Source organism: Pseudorca crassidens, chromosome 9 (genome assembly GCF_039906515.1).
Source record: "Pseudorca crassidens isolate mPseCra1 chromosome 9, mPseCra1.hap1, whole genome shotgun sequence".
NCBI lineage: Eukaryota > Metazoa > Chordata > Mammalia > Artiodactyla > Delphinidae > Pseudorca > Pseudorca crassidens.
The window spans coordinates 44,534,347-44,553,156 of NC_090304.1; the positions used below are offsets into that span (position 1 = coordinate 44,534,347).

Here is an 18,810-nt window from a genome sequence, read left to right on the forward strand (position 1 = left end):
ACAGATCCTGAGGGATAGCTGTCTGTATAAATGTAATTGTCATCACAGCTGATGGATATATACGTGAATTGGTGTACTTGTTAGTGGTCTCTCTCCACCACTACCTCGTAAGCTCCTTGAGGGCAGGCACTTTGCTCTGTTCTCCAGTGTATCCCTGGTGCCTAGCACACTGCCTAGCACAGAGTAGGGTTCAGTGCACCTCTGATTAGCAAATGGATCTGTTCATAAAGTTGTTCATAAAGACTTTTTAGTGAATGAAGGTAGTCTTCATAACACGACCTCCTAGCAGCCTGCCCAGACACACTGGCTTTGCCACTTACCAGCCTTAACCCAGAAGCCTGACCCTTCATCTGTAAACTGGAGTTAAACTCACCTATCTGATAGACTCTATCAGATAGAGGTTTTGTGAGGGTTAAATGGAGAAATACATAGGGTGCTCGGCACTAGGCATGGCGCACAGTAAGTCCTCAATTAATACATCATCATTGCTGTTACCTTTATTGGTAGTATGAGTTATTATCAGTCAGGATAGGCTCTGGCAGGATCTGTACTTCCTTTAGACCTGGTATCTTTTCATGGAGACCCAGGGATGGGAGCTTGAGAGATGTGCCCTCCCCCACTGGGGTGGAAGCCAGATCCTTGTCACTCTTCTCGATGAGGGCCAGTTGCTGTGGGTACAGGTTGGACAGGAGTGGGGGCTTCTCCTGCCACCAACACTTGTTGACACACAGAGCGGGCCTACCTTTCCGTTTGACCCCAGCCCCATGCAAGAGAGACTCTCAGACCCTAAGGGTTGTCCTACTGGCAGGGCTGTGCTAACACCCTCCCCGCCGCCCCCGGAGCTTTCTGTAACTCACTCCCCCACTCAAGCTGGTTTTGCACAGCTGCATCCAGGAGAGCCCGGGATAAGAACAGCAAGCCAATGACAGAATGTAAGTCACAAGCATTTCATCTCAGGAGAGAGACTGCTCCCTTTTGTTCATCCATTTGGAGCAGGAAGTGGGGAGGTTTCCCCAGAGTCTATACCAGTGCTCTGCAGCCCTTTGCGCAAAGTGCCGGCCATTAGGAAGTGGGCTGCTCCTTGCTGCGTTTCTAAGTAGGGTGTCGGTGGCATTTTGGGTAGGGCAGTTCTTCGTTCTGTGGGACTGTCCTACTCAGTGCAGGACGTTTAGCATCCCTGGATCCTGACCACCATCAACGTTGATGTGGAGCCAAAACATCCCCCGCTCATTTCCAAAGGTCCCCCGGAGGAGGTGTTACCAGCCCTAGCTAAGAGTGTGACGAAGAAGGAGTATAAGAAATAGGCTTGGGACTTCCCTGGTGGCACAGTGGTTAAGAATCTGCCTGCCAATGCAGGGGACACTGGGGTGGGCCCTGGGGTTGGAGAGGAACTTCTGCCTCTGAGGCTCAAGGGCAGGATGGAGGGAGGTTCAGGAGGAACACGTTTGCAGCTGTCTTGCAAGTAAAGCAGGGGGGATCTGGATGCATTAGAGAGTAGAGGAGATTTAGGAACCCTGCTTAGGGGAAGTGGTTTTTTTTTTTTTGCGTTACACCGGCTTCTCACTGTTGTGGCCTTTCCCGTTGCGGAGCACAGGCTCCGAACGCGCAGGCTCAGTGGCCATGGCTCATGGGCCCAGTGGCTCCATGGCATGTGGGATCTTCCCGGACCGGGACACAAACCCATGTCCCCTGCATCGGCAGGCAGACTCTCAGCCACTGCGCCACCAGGGAAGCAGGGGACAGGGGTTTGAGCCTTGATCCAGGAAGATCCCACATGCCGTGGAGCAACTAATCCCGTCGTGCGCCACAACTACTGAGCCTGCGCTCTAGAGCCCACAAGCCACAACTACTGAGCCTGTGCGCTAGAGCCCACGAACCACAACTACTGAAGCCTGTGCACTTAGAGCCCCGTGCTCCACAACAAGAGAGGCCACTGCAGTGAGAATCCCGTGCACCGCAACGAAGAGTAGCACCCGCTCACCACAACTAGAGAAAACCCACGTGTAGCAACAAAGGCCCAATGCAGCCAAAAATAAATAAATACATTTATTTTTTTTAAAAAAAGAAAGAAAATATCTTAAAAAAAGAAAGAAAGAAATAGGCTTGGGGATTTGGGAACGGCTGGTGGCACTGAGTGGGGATGTCTGAATTGTGTTTATATCAGGGAAGCTTAAGGATATGCTTGTCTATTTCAAGAAAGTGCCTAAGTAGATGTGTTCAGAATATATCATGGGCTGAAATGGATTCTTATATTTGATTTTCCCGACTAACTCCATTGTCACTACACTGCCTTTGCCCCAGCTGCTTTTCCTGAAATCTATTCATTGCTGCACGTTAGTCCTGCCAGCGTCGAGTTTTAGTGGAATCCTTGAGGTTAGCACTGTGTTAATATACTGGGAATTTCAGCAGAGCTGTGCTCTCTAAATCAATCACCAAAACAGCTTTTTTTTTTTTTTTCTTGCTCAAAAATACACTACGAAATGCAGGAACATGTGTGGGAGTGGAGGTTGACTTGGGTGAAGGACACACGTAAAAGGAAAATTTCATAACATTTTTTTTCTGCAGGAAAAAGGTCTTAATTCTTGTAGAACTGGGCTACAGAACACATTTATGTCTCTGCCGTATCTTTAGCTCCTCAGAACATCCTGGGCTACTCAGAAGTCACTCAGTAATGTTTGCCTGGGGCATTATAGGTACTTAACAAATACGTGTTGGATACAGGAATGACTAAATTCATGGAAAATTTAAGCCTTTTAAGTGATGACCGTGGTATGGACTGATCAGTATTTACCTTCTCAATCCCCCTGGGGGTTTCTAGGGTGTCAAGGTTCGCCACAGGAGTGTAGACTTCTCTTCCCCAGAGTTTGCTCTGAAGGGAGGGAAAGGGGCTGCCTATTAGAAGTGGGTGGGGTTGAGATAAGATAGGTGTGTATTAAGATTTGCTTCTTAAGGAAAGCAATAAGGGAGCATGTTTTGAGATTGATGGAAAGAAGTCTATAGAGAACAAGCTCTGATAGATGGGGAGGGAATGAAGCAACATTCTCAGGGTGGGGACAGGGCAAGATGGGAGAGGATGGGGTCCAAGGCCATTGGGGTGGGCCCTGGGGTTGGAGAGGAACTTCTGCCTCTGAGGCTCAAGGGCAGGATGGAGGAAGGTTCAGGAGGAACAGGTTTGCAGCTGTCTTGCAAGTAAAGCAGGGGGGATCTGGATGCATTAGAGAGTAGAGGAGATTTAGGAGCCCTGCTCAGGGGAAGTGGTTCAGAGGCTGGGCAGGCACTCGAAGAAGGTACACCAGGTAATGCTGCGGGGCACCCTTGACGTTGAAAGCCAGGAGCTTGTGATGGGTCTAACTTGCCCACTTCTGTGATTTTTTTTGGAGTTACAGAAAGCTCCACTTCCAGGGAACGGGTGTGGAGAAGGTGTATGAGGCTGCAGAGGTGGGGTTTACAGGGTGTCGAAGGCAAAAAGGATGAGGAATTAAAGACTTGAAGGTGCTGGCGACGGGTTGACGGCAGGAATGTGAATATAGCCTTTCTAGGGAGCTGGAGAGGCCAGGAGGGAGAGGAAGGCAGAAAAGGTTATTATTCCGAAGGTCTCAGTTAGCTTGGTGAGCAGGCATTTGGGAAGTAAGAGAGGGCGTAATCAAGGTTAAGATTTCAGGGGTATAGCAGTTCGGGCACTGAGAGCTGGGGTCTGGATGTGAATGGCCCTCCCTGGAATTGAGGCCATGGCGCAGGTTGGGTCATTCGTTGATTGGGACTCTGAAGTCTTGCTGGTGGGATGTAGAGGAAGCTGTGGGCCTGATGCCAAAGACCTTGATGGGTGCGGTGGGCTACCTGGTGAGAACAAAGCTGGCAGAGCGTGGTGGTGTCTAACGTCTGTGCTTAAAGAGGAGATGCTTTTATACCAGAATGTAGGAGCTGAGTGTGGAAGGAGTGCTACAGGGAGAAGAGAGTGTCAGCTCCATCTCATGTCCCTGATGAGAGAATCAGCAGGTTCGAAAGCACACAAGAGTGGCGGTACCCTCCAGGAAGAGCTATTTGGGAAGGGACAATGTGGGACTGCATCCTGCAGGCCTGTAAGCCTTGTAGTTGCCCAGCCTCGAGACCAAAGAAAAAGCCCAGAGACAGCAACAGAGACATCAGTGGTTCATTGGGCAGGGGGATCTTACACAAAGTGTCCTGGAGCAACAGCCCAGGGTGTGTAGCAAAGGGTGGACAGGACATGGCAGCAGGCTTTGCTACTCAGAGGAGAAGGAGGCTACCATTTATAGGGCAAATTGATGTCAGGTACGCTCATCAGTTCCAGAGGTTAATTAAGCCCTATAATTAAGAGGATTGGATAGTCATGTGAGTGAAGCAGGGACTGGTCGAGCAGGGGATGTACAGAGAGCAGGAGAACAGCCATCTTTAAGGACCTAACCATACACACAGGCAAAGGCCCCGTCTTTGAAAGACACTGGGATTTTGATAGGTGTTTTCAGAAGACTCAAGGTGAGGCTTAGGAGGGAGGCAAACAAGGGAAGATTAACCAGGAAAAGAAGCACAGAGCATATCAGGGGGTGAGAGGGGGTGAGAAAGCCCCATACAGACAACACAGATTAAACCTTAGGTCCCCATGGGAACTGGGAGGGTGGGAGGAAAGGGATGGCAGAATCAAACTGGGGGAACCACCTCCCCTTTACCGCAGCCACTGCAGTCACCCTCGGTCCCCAGCTTCTGCGCTCAGGACAAAGCACCCCCTCCCAAAGCTCTCTCCATCCCCACGGCAACAGAGCTCTGTCCCCATCATGTCACACTGCTTTCAGTCCAGGATCAGCAGGGCTCCATGGAGCCTCTGCTCTGCCACAGAAAAGGGGTCAGAGTTCCAGCTGCCAAGGGGAAAAGAGGGCCAGGTCTTGGAGACCTTGAGAGGTCAGGGAAGCCTTCCTGGAGGAGGAGCTGCGCCTGGACCTTAAAGAAAGAGTAGGATGGTGGAGCAAAAGCAGAGCAGGAAGAGGGCTTCAGGAGTGGGGCACACAGGTGGAAAGGGATGGAATCGAACCTTCCTTTCTTTCTTTAGTAAAGAGCAGGGTATCATAGTGGTTGAGAGCTGGGCTTTAGAGCCAGGTGACCCGAATTCAGCTCCCAGCTCTGCCACTTGCTGTCTGTTCATTTACCTCTAATTCTGTTTCCTCACCTAAAAATGGAGATGATAATACACCCACTTATGCCGGGTTGTTTTGAGGATGAAATAAGTGTGTTTGTAAAACAGCCTCCCTGACACACCTGTGAAATGAGCTATCTGGATCAGTACACTTTTGCCACATAGCAAACCACCCCAAGATTTAATGGCTTAAGACACATCCATTTATTTAGCTCAAGATTCTGAGGGTCGATAATTTGGGCTGGAATGTGCTGGCCCTGTCTTCTGCTGGTCTCAGCTGGGCTCAATCAGGCAGCTGTGGCCAACTGCTGGTCAGCTAGTTGAGTCAGCTTCTGGAGGTGAGCTGACTGTCAGCTGAAGTGAGGGAGCTTCTGGGCCATGTGTGGGTCATCATCCCAGCTGCTTCACATGATGGTGGTGACAGGGGTTTCTAAGAGCAGCAAGAAAGGGCAAGTGCAACCGCATGAGTGTTTCTCAGGTCTCTGCTTGCATCACGTTTGCTATGGAAATGTTGTCAGGGGTCGAAGAAGTTACACGGCCAAACGCAAACTCACGGGGCAGAGAAATAGACTCCATCTTTGAAAGGAGGAGTGACGAAGTCACATTGCAAAGTGGTTCATGTGCAAGGATGGGGAAAATCTGTAACTATTTTTATTATATATCACAATGCCCTATTGTGTTCACTTTGTATTATTTCATTAATTCACTCATTCATTTGTTCACTCATTCATGTAAAAATAATTACTGAGTACCTATCTTGTGGGATGGCAAGAAAAGGAATCCCCAAAAGAATGGCCTCAGTTTCCTTGTCATAGTGCAATCCATCTGGCATTGCTGTCTGAGGTCTGTGACATCCAGTAAAGACATGAGCTGGACCTTTTTCCCCAGTAAATCAGGTTATACTCTTTCCAGAGAAGAGGGAGATGAAGTGGGGGAAGGTGTTAGAGCAGGTGAAATAGAAAGATTTATATTTGCAAATTAAAATGAGATACCAGTATTTCATCCCCAGGAAGTCCATTTTTCTGGGCTAACTTCTCCCTGCTGGAGCTTAACCCACACGTTTTATTAGTGTGATCTTTCCTCCATCTTCCAGATCACTGAGGTTGCTGGTGACTCCAGATCTCTATTGACCACAGGTTAAAAACTGTTAAACACACACACACACACACACACACACACACACACACACACACACACTCCCCTGGGAACATTCTAAGATTTTTCTCAATTCAGTGCAGGATAACAGCTGTGGTATGCCAGCAAGGGACTAAGCCCCTCATTGCTCATGGGGGCCAGGTAAGAATTAGACTGTGTCCTGGGGGGAAAATATTGAGAATCTTATCCTGGAGAGAGAATCCTATTCTATCCAAAATATTAATCTACAAGGCTACATGGAGGGTGTTGTCCAAGGTACTGGTCCAAAACTAAGCAGAGAGAAGCTTAGAGAACACTTAGAGTAAGGAATATGAAACAGGCACCAGGGAGGGAGCCTGGATGGATGTCTGAGCTGGAGCTCAGTGTCCCTGGAATAGTTTAGTAACACATTCATTTAATCAACTAATATGTTTTTGAGTATATGTTTCATACCAAGCAGTGAGTTGGATAACAGAGACAATAGTTAGCAAGACAAGCACGGTCCCAGCCCTCAGGGATCTTGGAATCTGATGGGGAGAGACTGATGTTACAAGAGCATGACTAACGGCTAACCAGACAGTCCCCCATCAACCCTATGCTGTGGGTACCATTATTATCTCTTGCTTTTACAGATGAATAAATTGAAAGAATGAATGGCCAAGTAAATCGTCTACAGTCACACAGCTAATGAATGATGAGACTGGGGACGTAAATCCAGAGTCAGTCTTTCTTGAACCATTCTCCTTCCCCTGCCCCACTAGATCGAGTCCTCCTGGTATATCTTTTGCAAGCCCCTTTTACTTGTCTTTAAGCGCACGCATCACATTTTGTGATTCTGTCTGTGTGTGATTGTTTGGTGAGGGACCATAGCAAAATAGGTGTGTCAGCCAGTTCAAGCTTTGTTATGCTCTAGTAACAGGTGACCTCGAAATCTGAGTGGCTTACAGTAACAAACATTTCTTGGTCTCGCTACATATCCAAGTCTTTCTCGACCTTATCTTCCTTTTGCAGTGCTTGTCAAAAAACAGCCAGCAGTAACAAAGGCGTGCTCTTCATCAAAAGCACAAGCTGTAACCTGCTTATTGCAGGTTACAGCTTTGCCAAATATTTCATCGCTGCATGAAAGAGATCACCATCTTTCCAGCCTCCAGGGATGGTTCCTCACCACCCACTTTCTGGCCCCAAAGTCAATGTCTCACGTTCTAGGGTTTGGCACACACCCGCTCATCTAGAATCGATTTCTTTGTCATTCAGCTTAGGCTGATGATGCGCAAATCTCAGGGGCTTAAACCAAGGACTGCTTATTTCTTGTTCGTGCCACGTGGTCATTACAGTTCAGCTGCAGCTCTGTGTCACTTCACCTTTTCTGGGACCAAAGGAGAAGCTCCCCTCTGGGACGCTACCGGTCCGATGGCAGAGAGCAAAGAGAGACATGGCAGATGTCACGAGTGCTCTTAAAGCTTCTGATTGGAAATGACGCGCGTCTCTCCTACTGATGTTCCATTGGTTAAGGACACATGGCCAGGTCTGACACTAATGATGCAGGGATGTGTCAGAGCTCAGTCTGGAGGGAAGCACAGGAGTGGCCTCACAGGACAGGGCAGTGAATCCATCTGTTAGAGGCGTTAAGGAGCGTGCATTGACCGTCGCAGGCAGATGCAGAGTTGGCAGACGTTGTATTTTGCAAAGAGGAATGTCAGGGCACATTTTCCTAGGTGCACGTGACGCACTCCATCTTAGCCGTTTGTCAGTAAGTGGATGGAGGTGGTGGTAGATGAGCAGACACAGCTATAAAGAGTTTTGAGCAGCGCATACGTGGGACCAGCAGTCAAATAGCAGGTGTGTGAGCTTTCTTGAAGATGGAGAATGTACAGATGAACAAGAGAACTGTATTTGTACTTGGACAATTGGACTTGATGGGAAGGAGTAACAACCGTCAACAACAACTAAAATAAATACAGGTAGTTTAAGCTAAAAACAAAGGGCTGGTGCTATTAGAGCAACCCTGGGGTGATTCATTTATAGACTTGAAGGGAGGGTTGCCTGGGGAAAGGCAGGAACAGGGCAGCTCTCAGCAGTACAGGTTCACAGATCTTCTCTAGAGAGTTGCCCTAAATGTGTCTTAGCTACAGTACTGCCAATCTCTGTGTCTCTCCGTTTCATGTTTTAAATTCCTGGGAGGAGGGAGCCTTCTCGGCCCCTTAACAGCCCTGTTCTCGCCAATGGGCAGGTGGTAGAGTCACAGAATACAGGCTATTCTCAGAGGAGATGGGTCATTGTTAGACATTGCAGGCTCCGTCCTGCCTCTTCACGGCTGCCAGCCCCAGTCCCTGGCTCTGCCCCCTCCCGCCTTGTTCTGATAGCAGCACACATCCCATGCGCATCCTTCCTCTCCGTGACAAGCCCAGGTCTGCAGCCTCCAGGGCCTGACCCACCACACTGGCCATCTCTATTAATGGGGCCTCCTCTGTGCCCCGGCCCTCGGCAGCCTGTCTCTGCCTGAAGTGGCCTTCATCTGCAGCCTCCATCCATGTCAGAGGGCTCTGCTGGAGAGAGCTCCCCAGGCAGGCATCTGTGTCAGGTGTGGGGTGCAGGTTGAGAGCAGGGGCAATGAGGGAGGAACGGCAGCAGGAGAACCTGGATGCGAGGCTAAGGTCCAGGCCGGGGCGGTTGACAAGCACTGCTCCCTCAAGACAGACACCAGAGGCTGCAGAAAATGAGGGGCTCGGCCAGCAACCCCCGTCCAGGGCACCTGTTCACTGTCTTATCCTGGACCGATGCTGACCTTACTTCCCCATAACTTGAGCTCCCTCTGCAGCTCTCAACTTCTCCACTTATACCCACATGATTGATAATGTTCAGATACTCAGCCCACTCCCAGGGACTTACTAGGGCTGTGTGAACCTCCAGGCTCACTAGCTTCTCACCCCCTGAAGAAAGAATTCTGGCATGCAAACGAGTGAGATATTTCCTTATCTTGTAAAAAAAAAAGTCAGACATTCACAAACTTCAGTACTTTATTATTAAAACAAATGACTTGCTTTATTATAAGAAAGAATAAACCTTATACACACATGATATCTACATTCACCCTGTGCCTAAGGACCACTGGGCTATGTGACTCCATGATCTTTTTGCCTCATCCCCTTTGGTAATGTGGAAAGGTCTCCTGTATCTTCCGTATTAGCCAAGACTCTTGGTTGCAAGTGACAGAAACGCAACTCAATCCAACTTAAATGCAAAAGAAATTTTATCATCTCATGTAACTGACAAATTCATGTCTGTTCTGGCTTCAGGCAGGGCTGGATCCAGGGGCTTCAATGACACTTTCGTTACTCTCCCTCTCTCTCTCTCTCTCTCTCACACACACACACACACACACACACACACTCTCACCACCATTTGACTCTGGTTCCTTTTATGTGTAAACTTTGTCTCTCCTATACTAACAGGGGAAGGGGCTTCTGTGATTTACCTCAGGAAAAAAGGCAGCAGGTAACTCTGGACTTAGACCCTACAAATCCAGGGGGGACTTTTATTGGCCCAGACTGGGTCATATGCCTGTCCTGAAACCAACCCTGGGCCAAGGCAATGGGTTACTCTGATTGGCCAGCCTGTGATTCAGGCCTACCCCCCTGACCAGGGTGAGGCAAGGTGCTGTTACAAGAAAGCAGATAAAACTCTCAGCATCGAGAGTCCTGCAGCCATCTTTTCTAGTTCGTCTCTGGTTTCTCACTGGTTTCCATGCAGAAGCCCAGGGTGACCCCTGTCACCTGGCTCTCTCCTGAAGCCGAGGGGCTCACAAGGACACACTGGGCCCAGGAGATACCAGCAAACACAGGAAGAGCAAAGAGCGCAAGGTGGGGGATTAGAATCGCCGACGGGGCTGGCTGGGCTGCACACAGCCCCATAGGTAGTGGTACAGAGGTGACACCTGTGCTGCAGGCACAAAGTCTGGAATGAAACAGGAAAACAGACAGCTGGGAATCGAAGGCAGACTTTCTGAGCCTGGCAACAGTGCTCACGCTGCTTCTGCCACTTCCTGGTTCAGGTGCACAGTGGGAGGACCTAGCTTAGCCTTTTCTGTTCGGTCTTATGTTCAGAGACCACACCTCAGTCCAAAGCTCTACTCTTCTCCCAGCTTCCCTGCAGGCTTACAACTGAACTCTTCCAGACAGGCCTGCCGAGCGGCCTGAGTCACCTCTAATCCCAGCTCACTTCCAAGCCCCTTGAATGTTGAATGTCTCAGAAGACTCTGAGAATCCCTCAGATGGGTTAGCAAGTGGAGGGCCCATTAATCTGAAGTCACAGCCCCCCACAGCCTGCAGGGTGCTGTCCAAACTCTGCAGCCCCCAAGCTGCTTCCCCAGCCTCACCTCGCCACCCTGCATCGGCACTCTCTGTTCCCAAATGGCAATGCAGTGCCGAGCCTCTGTGACTTTGCTTATCCTGTTCACTCTGCCAGAGGTCCCTTGTCCTGGTCAGTTATCTGGACAAACTGTTCTCTTCCTAAGCTGTTCTCAAAACTCATCACCCACAGACCAGCTCCGGGTAGCGTTCATCACTCCAGCTCTGGCCCCCAGCACTTTGCCTGCTCCTGGTCTGTGCTAAGCCTGGCCAGGAGGCTATTCTCTCTGCCCTGTTCAGCATGGCTGTCTCCCCTCCAGGCTGAGAGCTCCCAAGGGAGGCCCTGCCTGGTCCCTCTCTGCTCCCCAGTGCCCGCTCAGGCCCACACCCTAGACGGCACCAAGGAGTGTTTGCTGAATTAAACTGAGTGGACTGCTGTCTAGGGGCTGAGTGCCAGTTACAAACCTGGGGGTTTTGTGTGCTTAGCCTCACCTGTTGCCCCTCCCCAGGGAAATGGGCTCACAAGGGGAGGGGGTTTCTGAGCTAGGGACCTTGCTTTCCACAGTTATGAATGTTTACAAATGTTTCCATTGCCTATAGGTACCTGGTCCTGTGGTTAGTGAACATAAGATCATTTTGGAAATGACTCCCCTTCGTTCCTGATTTAGCATCAGTGCCCTGCAGCCCTCAGCACGGTAACCTCTGTGTCGAGGGGTTAATGACCAGTAGCCAAACCCTTAAATCAGCCTGCCCTCTCTGCAGCGGGGCCAGAAGCTCATACTTGGTAAAGAGGACAAGGACCATTTCTAGCACACATTGCGGATGTCACAGTCACCACGCAAAATTGAAATTTAAGAAAGCAAGGCTCTGCTCCTTCTCTGCCCCGCCCCGCCATGCCCACACCCTGCCTGCTGTTTCCGTGAATCCTTACCCGCAGGCCTACTGGCCAGGCAGAATCAGGGAGGGGAGCCCAGAGATGAGGGGCACTGAGGCAGGGAAGCTGGACCAGCAGCACCCCATACACACGCACTGGGTCTCTTCTCGCCCTCCATCCCTGCCTGCCTGTTCCTGCCCTGCAGTGCCTGTGGCCAGACTAGAGCCTCGATGAGCATTTTAACCCTCACAACTACATTCTACAGGTCAGGAAACTGAGTGGCTCCCAGCTAGGCAGTGAGGGTGGAGACTTGACTTGGAAGCCCACCAGACTACCCTTTTCCTAGACCAGCAGTTCTCAAATGTTCACATATATCAGACTTAATTGGAGGACTTGTGAAAACACAGATTCCTGAATCCTACTCTCAGAGTTTCTGTTTCAGCAGGTTTGAGACTGGGCTCCAAAATGTGCTTTTCTAACAAGTTCCCAGATGATGCTGGGACCACACTTTGAAACTGTTGTCCTAGACAGCGGTGCATCCCAACCTCTCGCCACCCTCCTCAGAGTTTTACACACAACGCCCTGAAGATAGATCCTGCTTACCCCCCACAATGAGAAGGAGGTTTGGAATCCAGGTTCTGCCCCTGTGTTTCCTCCCTAGGCTGCCAGAGTCCCCTCGATACACCTACTTTTCCACCTTGGCCGCACACTGGAATCACCTGGCCTAAAACCCCAAGCCTAGGCCCCACCCCTAAGACTGTGATTTATAGTTTTTAAAGCTCCCCAGGTGATTCTAAAATGCAGCCAAGGTGGCAAGCACCGCCTGAGTCTGATCGCATTTAGGGCTGTGTCCTTTTCACGCCTCTATCCTCCTCCGTTTCATTTGCTCACAGGTCTTTCTCCTCTCCCGGTGCACACCCCCTCCTCCAGGAAGCCCACCCTTCAGGCCACAGGTTGGTTCTCCTTTCAATGATCTTTGCCAACGCCCCCCCCCATTCTGATACTTTGCAATCACCCTATTATGTGTAATTTTCAACCCCTAGACTGTCACTCCCCTGGTGTGACCCCCAACCCCACAGAGAGCTGGGCTCTTAATTCCTGGTTGGGCTACAGCCATCCTCCAGGGTACAGATCCCCTCTAAGTATCCAAAGAAATGACTGCAAGGACCCCACTTCGCCCTGGGTCACTTTTCCCATGAAAGCACCCTGAGAATAGAGTTGTTTTCTCCCTGTTTCTGAACCTCTTGTAAAGAGTGTCCGCCTATGGCTCTCCCCCTTTCACCCCCTCACCACTCACCAGGCTAAGGAAGGTTTTAGCCAAATACCACCACTGCCGCCCCATCTCCTGACGAGAGAGTGTCTCTGTCTCTAAGATACCTCATTTTTCAAGGGCACTTACTCAATAGGCCGGCAGTGTTGCCAAGGAAACATTGCTTAATGGAAGAAATAAAGCCACTCAAAATCCACATGCCATTGTTTGGAAGAGAGCGATACTTCTGTCGTACCTTGAAAATGTATTATTAAGTCATCTAACAGCCCCATTTAGCTCCACATTCCTGATTTGCTGGGAGGCCCTCTCTACCACCACCCCTCCCCCTGCCCATCCTATGATTCCCTGGGGAGGGCACCAGAATTTCCATAGCAGCTAAGGTCTGGTGAAGTAGGGAGGCGAGTCTGGACAGAAGAGGAGATGGGATGATTGGAACATATGTAAATTGGCCATAGTATAGAATGCAAGGGACTAGGGGCCTGGAGGCGGTTGTAGAAAGGAAGTTAAAGCTATTCACCAAATGTTCACAAACTCCAGCTGGTGGCGTTTAAGCTGATGAAGATTTACTAGGCGTTAGTGTCCTCTTCCCGAGTGAAGGCCTCATGGTTGACAGCAGTGGTTTTCAAACTTTTTTTGTGAATTCTTCATAACATTTTGTTCAAGTCGAATGTTATGTGCAAGCCAAATAAAAGAAAGAAAGCCCAGGTTGGGCTGGGAGAGGGGCCCTAGAACCCCACCCACCAGGCTGTCCTCCCACACCTGACTCAGGAGCCCATGAGACCCCTTCTGGGAGTCCGCGGGACTCAGGGTGAACAATCTGGTGGAAATGACCTGGCAGTTCCCTTGCTGGTTCCGAGGGATGAGGCCCTTGGGGAGCCTCACTCCTGTGGGACTCGGGGAGGTGGTGCCCCAGCTCCAGCCCAGGCTGAGGGGAGGCCCATCTGGGCTGGATGAAGGCCCTGAACTGCCAGGATCTCAGCCTTCCCTGGAAACTCCCCCTAGTCAGGGAGGGGAGAGAGCAGCCATCTGCCTGTGCACCTGGCAAGGTCATCAAAACTATCTTAGCCTCGGTTTCCTCATCCTTACAGCTGAAGGTGACCGCAGGTGTGGAAGGTACCTGGGCGTACAGGTGTACAAAACTATGTTGGTTTACTTCCCACCCTTCTCTTCCTGAGGTGTTTCTCCCCCCAGCAGCCGTTTCTGGCAGGGAGGTAATATTTCATACAGTGAGGGCTGGAGCCTGTACTCAGTCTCTGACAGGGGCAGGTCCCGCCTCCAAGCCTGCCAGGTAGAGAAGGGATGCTGAGCACACGTGGCAGGGCACCCACTCGCATCCTAGAGGGTGGGGGCCCTTGCTTGTCTGGGAAATGAGGTAAGAGAGCAAGCCGAACCTGCAGCCCTGGGGGTCTTTGCCTGGCCTTCGTTCTGTGGCCCTGAAGACAGGGGAGTGTGCACCCGGGGGCACTCCAGGCTCCCTGGCTGGCTGTCCAGCTCAGCTATTAGTCCTTACTCCTGACCCCGGCCTGAGGGAGAGGAAAATGCCCCTGGCGTGAGACCCGAGATACCCATGTGTTTGTCCTTTTCCCTTGTTGGTGATTTTTCTCTTTCAAGCATCAGATTGGGTTTGTAGCCCTGCTGAGCTGTATGGGCTGAGTGGTGAGCTGAAGCACTCATCTGCAGCTGAGAAGGAGCTGAGGGGTCAGGGATGTCATTTCTATGCCCGGGAGGCTGGGGGGTTTGTGAAACATCCACATACAGGATGACCGCTCGCCCTCCGACTCTGACGTGAGTTACAGGAGGGCTGTCGCCGTCTTAGCACTTCGTAGCATCTTGTATTCTAGGCCTTTTAGTCAAGGATCCTCCAGCCCTCGGCTGCTCCCTTAGTCCAGACCCCCTCCTGGCTCGAAGGGATCACAGTGGAAGCTTCCAAGCCAGCCTCTCCCCCTCCAGCCTGGCTGCTGGAGCGGGAGTGACCGGAGGGAGGTAGGCGAGTGAGGTGAGAGGTTACAGGTGCAGCTCTGGTGTCAAACTGCCTCAGTTTAAATCTCAACCACTGTTCTCCAACTGTGTGACTTTGGACAAGTTCTTAAACTCTCCATGCCTCAGTTTCCTCATCCACAAGATGGGGATGATGGTAACAACTGCCTCATAGTGCTATTAGGATTCACTGGGCTAACGTGTGGCAGCACTCCTGACATCTGGGGCTGGATAATTCTTTGCTGTGGAGGCTATCTGTGCATTGTAGGATGTGGAACAGCATCCCTGGTCTCTACCCACTGGGTGCCCATAGCAGCCTTTCTCACCCCCGTCATGTCAACCAGAAATGTCTCCAGACATTGCCCAATATCGTCTGGTTGGCAAAGCCAGCCCCCACCCACCCGCCATGGTGAACCACAATTCTAGGTCATTTCTTATTAAACCTCCAGCTTCCCTGTTGCTCAGAAAACATAGCTGGGCCTGCTGGGCCTGCAGGCACTAAAAGTGGGGTGTCTTGTACAAAACTGTTTCCTTCTTTTGTGTTCAGGCCACTTACTGATTCAGTCCACTGCTGGCTGGGCTTCTGAGGTGTCCAGGTGACAGCTTAAGAAAATCCTCTTTGCTGAATCTCCCTGTGATCTGTCCAGCTTTGTGGTTACCCCACTCAAGATGCGCTCTGTTGTTTGCCTTTTAAATAACAGACAACTGTCTGTCCTTATTATGATTTTCCCAGACTCTGGAGCAATAAACAGCTCTGATGACAGCTGTACTAGGTAGTAAGTAAGTGCACACATGTCTCTCAGAGCATCTCCTCGAAGCATTTCAGAACAGCTAAGTGGATAAAACTGATTTCAGCTATTACCTAGGCAGCCGCTTGTGTCTGTGGAGCCCGCCCTGGAGGTGAGAGGCAGGCCCTGATGACAGGCATGAAGGAAGGGGTGGCAGTGACCGGCTTCCTGGCTGTCCTTGTCTGGCAGCCCACACTCTGGAGCTTCAGGAGATCCGGGTCCTGGCCTGCCAGGTGCCTAAGAACTACACCGTCCTGAGGAGAGAGCATGGTGCATTCAACCCAAGGACATGAACAGCTGTGCATCTTTGCAGAGAGGCTCAGGTGGCAGGCCCGTGCTTTTGCACATTGAGGGAAGGCTTTCCGGAGGTGGTGAGTTTTTATATCTATTTTCAAAGTAGCAAGAGTCGGGGTAAGCGAGTGGAGGAAGCAGAGACAGTTCCCATATCAGTGTGATTAAGACCATTATTTCCTGACATGTTAGTTTCCCCAACTTGGCTGTTGGATCATCCAGGACAGGGAACCACGGTTTTCTCACCCTCAGGACCCAACAGCGATTACTTGTTGGTGGATGGGTGGATGGATGGATGAGATGCCCACCTGCATCTATTTAATTTCCAAAATCCTACCAGTCATCAAATTCTCCCTCAGTGCCCATAAACTGGAAGCCACAGCAGGTCATCAGCTTTCCTTGGTGGTGAACTAAAAACCCAGGTCACACAATGGACGGTCTCGGGATTCTGATGAGAAGCCCAATTTAGGCGATGAATAGGTTCTCCTTGCCTCTGTGTTCTGGTCACATTCCCACATTGAAGCTAGGCATGCTACATTTGGCCTCCACTCAGAACTTTGGTCACTATGATACTTCACCTCTTTTAGGGGAAGAATCAGCCACCTTGGTAGTTTTGATGTCCATTTCCGTGGATTCACCAAACCTGATAACTTGTAAGGTTACCTTGGAGAGCAGATCCTAGCTGTAGTGAGTGTCTTCCATTTGTCTTTCCATCCTTTTTCTTCTACTTTGCAAAGCTGACTTTATGGAATGCTTCCATGGGCTCCTGTGTTGTCTGACTTCCATCTGGGTCTGCCAGTGGGCCGACCCAGCAGAAGAATGGAGTGAGGAAGGGAGGGTGATGTTGGGGTGTTTATCAGCCACCACTCACCATCACCCCCAAACGTCTCCCTCTCTGAACCCTTCTTAGAAGTCTCTCTACGTAACTTTTCTCTTACAAGTTCTGGTACCAGCTCTCTCCTCTCATCCCTTTGGGCCTGGTCTTGGCAACAGCTCCATGTTAATATCCCAAGGAACTATACTATCCCCATGGCTCCCTTACCCTATACCCACACCGTTGAGAACTGGGCCTTTATCACACCCTCCTTGGATCCCCCTACCTTGAGTGTGCCATTTGTTTCCTGTTGGGGCCGTGAGTGATACACTGGCCTGAAGTTCTTATGTCTGAAGGGTGATCCTGCCTGCCTCTCCACCCCTCCCCTGGACTTCTGAGGGCCAGAGAGAATACGGCCCTGAAGGACCACCCTTACTTACCCTCCTCGCTGGCCCTGCCCTTCTCACTACACAGTCCATTTTATTCCCTGTACCATGCTTTTAAAGTCCTTGTCAACTATCCTCTTTTACTAAAGCAAAAAATACTTCCTTTTACCATTTGAAATTAATCAAAAATATTTACCAGTGAGAATTTTTGTATAGATCAAGACCACAAGAAGGCCTACCCTGAATTCTAATCTAAAGCAGAGAAGTGTGGTATCTTGGTTTCCCCATGCAACCTCATCATAGGTGGGGCTGTTAATGTCTTTAGTAATAGAGGACAAGAGCTCACAGACCCTGTGACTGCCCACTCAGAGCCCTTGTTGGGAACCACTGCCTGAGGTTGGGGGAAGTGACTGAAAACTTTGAAGGCCGAGGGTCACATGACTTTCCTCTAGACCAGAGCCAGCCCTGATCTTTGTAAACAAAGTCATTCATTTGTATTGTCTATGGCTGTGTTTGCACTACAACTGCAGAGTTAATTGTCCAGACTGTCTGGCCCTTGGTGCAAAAAAAAAAAAAGGTTAAAACAGCAGCCTGACTTCTCTCCTTTGAAAGGCGTGGTTGGCCCCTGGCTGGCGTCTTGGAACTTGGATTGCAGGAAGGTTCCCACCATTCCCACAGATGGTAAGAGTGGCTCACTGTGCCCACACTGATTATACAAATAATACGGTTTATGCTGGACACCTGCCTTCCTTCTGGAAGTCTGGGGTTTCAGTATGTAAAAGCCTGGGTGCTGAGCCTCTGAGAGCTTCCCTGGTAGATAACCCTTCACAGGCATTAGCTCAACACCTTCCTGCTTGTGAAGGGCCATTCTCTGCGACTGCTGGGAGAGGACCCTTGGAAGCCTGTGCCTGGTTTCCTCCAGACTTTGCCCCACGTGCCTTTTCCCTTTGCTGATTTGATTTGTACCCTTTCCTGTAATAAATCACAGCTATGGTGCAACCAAACGCTGGGTCTCCTGAGTCCTAGGGAATCATCGAACACACTGCAAAACCCCAAATATTTGCCACCTGGCCCTTTAAGAAGAAGTGTGCCAACTCCTGCTCTATACAGTCTTAGGACAGATGGAAATTACCTATTACATATCCACCATGACGCAAGACTCTGAGCTCCCTAAGGTGCGGCCCATGTCCTTTGCTCTTTAGCTACCAGCCAAGCACAGCATCTTATACAAAATACTTAAGGAGGGGGGAAGTCGGCAAGCCTGCAAATAATGGATTCAGGCAGTGTTTTTTTAAACTGTGGGTGGTGAAATCAAGTTAAAAGGTTATGGCCAATGGTTTTCAATGAAAGAATAGCATAGAAAATTGAGTACGCTGCATATAGTAAGGCTAAGTTTGATTTCTTGAACATTTTGTTTCAGTTGTACGTGCGGACCAGACACTGTATCGACTCATAATGTAAAAGGGTCTCTTCTTGTCCGTTGCAATGGAAAATCATTTGAAGGCCACTGAATTGTGGTCTCTTTGCCAGCTGCCTGGGGAGATGTCCTACAAACCCTCCCCATCTCTCTGGTCGTTAGCGTTTGACCTCGTTCTCCCCCTGCCCCCAGAACGTGTACTACACGAGCAGTCAGCAGATCCACGTGGGCATCCTGAGCCCCACGGTGGACGACGACGACAACCGGTGCCTGGTGGACGTCAACAGCCGGCCGCGGCTCATCGAATGCAGCTATGCCAAAGCCAAGAGGATGAAGCTCCACTGGCAGTTCTCTCAGGTAGCAGCCC

General features: G+C 50.2%; 1 protein-coding gene across 4 annotated transcripts in view; it reads left to right on the top strand.

Moving 5' to 3' along the window:
- GALNT18 (polypeptide N-acetylgalactosaminyltransferase 18) overlaps window positions 1–18,810 on the top strand; it is a 362,747-nt gene that overhangs the window by 305,458 nt on the left and 38,479 nt on the right. For 3 of the 4 annotated variants that reach the window (XM_067749893.1, XM_067749892.1, XM_067749891.1), the window contains exon 10: window positions 18,636–18,800. The exons of the other annotated variant lie outside the window; for it this stretch is intronic. In XM_067749893.1, coding sequence (XP_067605994.1) covers window positions 18,636–18,800 — 165 coding nt within the window. The remainder of the gene's footprint in view (window positions 1–18,635; window positions 18,801–18,810) is intronic. 4 annotated transcript variants of the gene reach the window in all.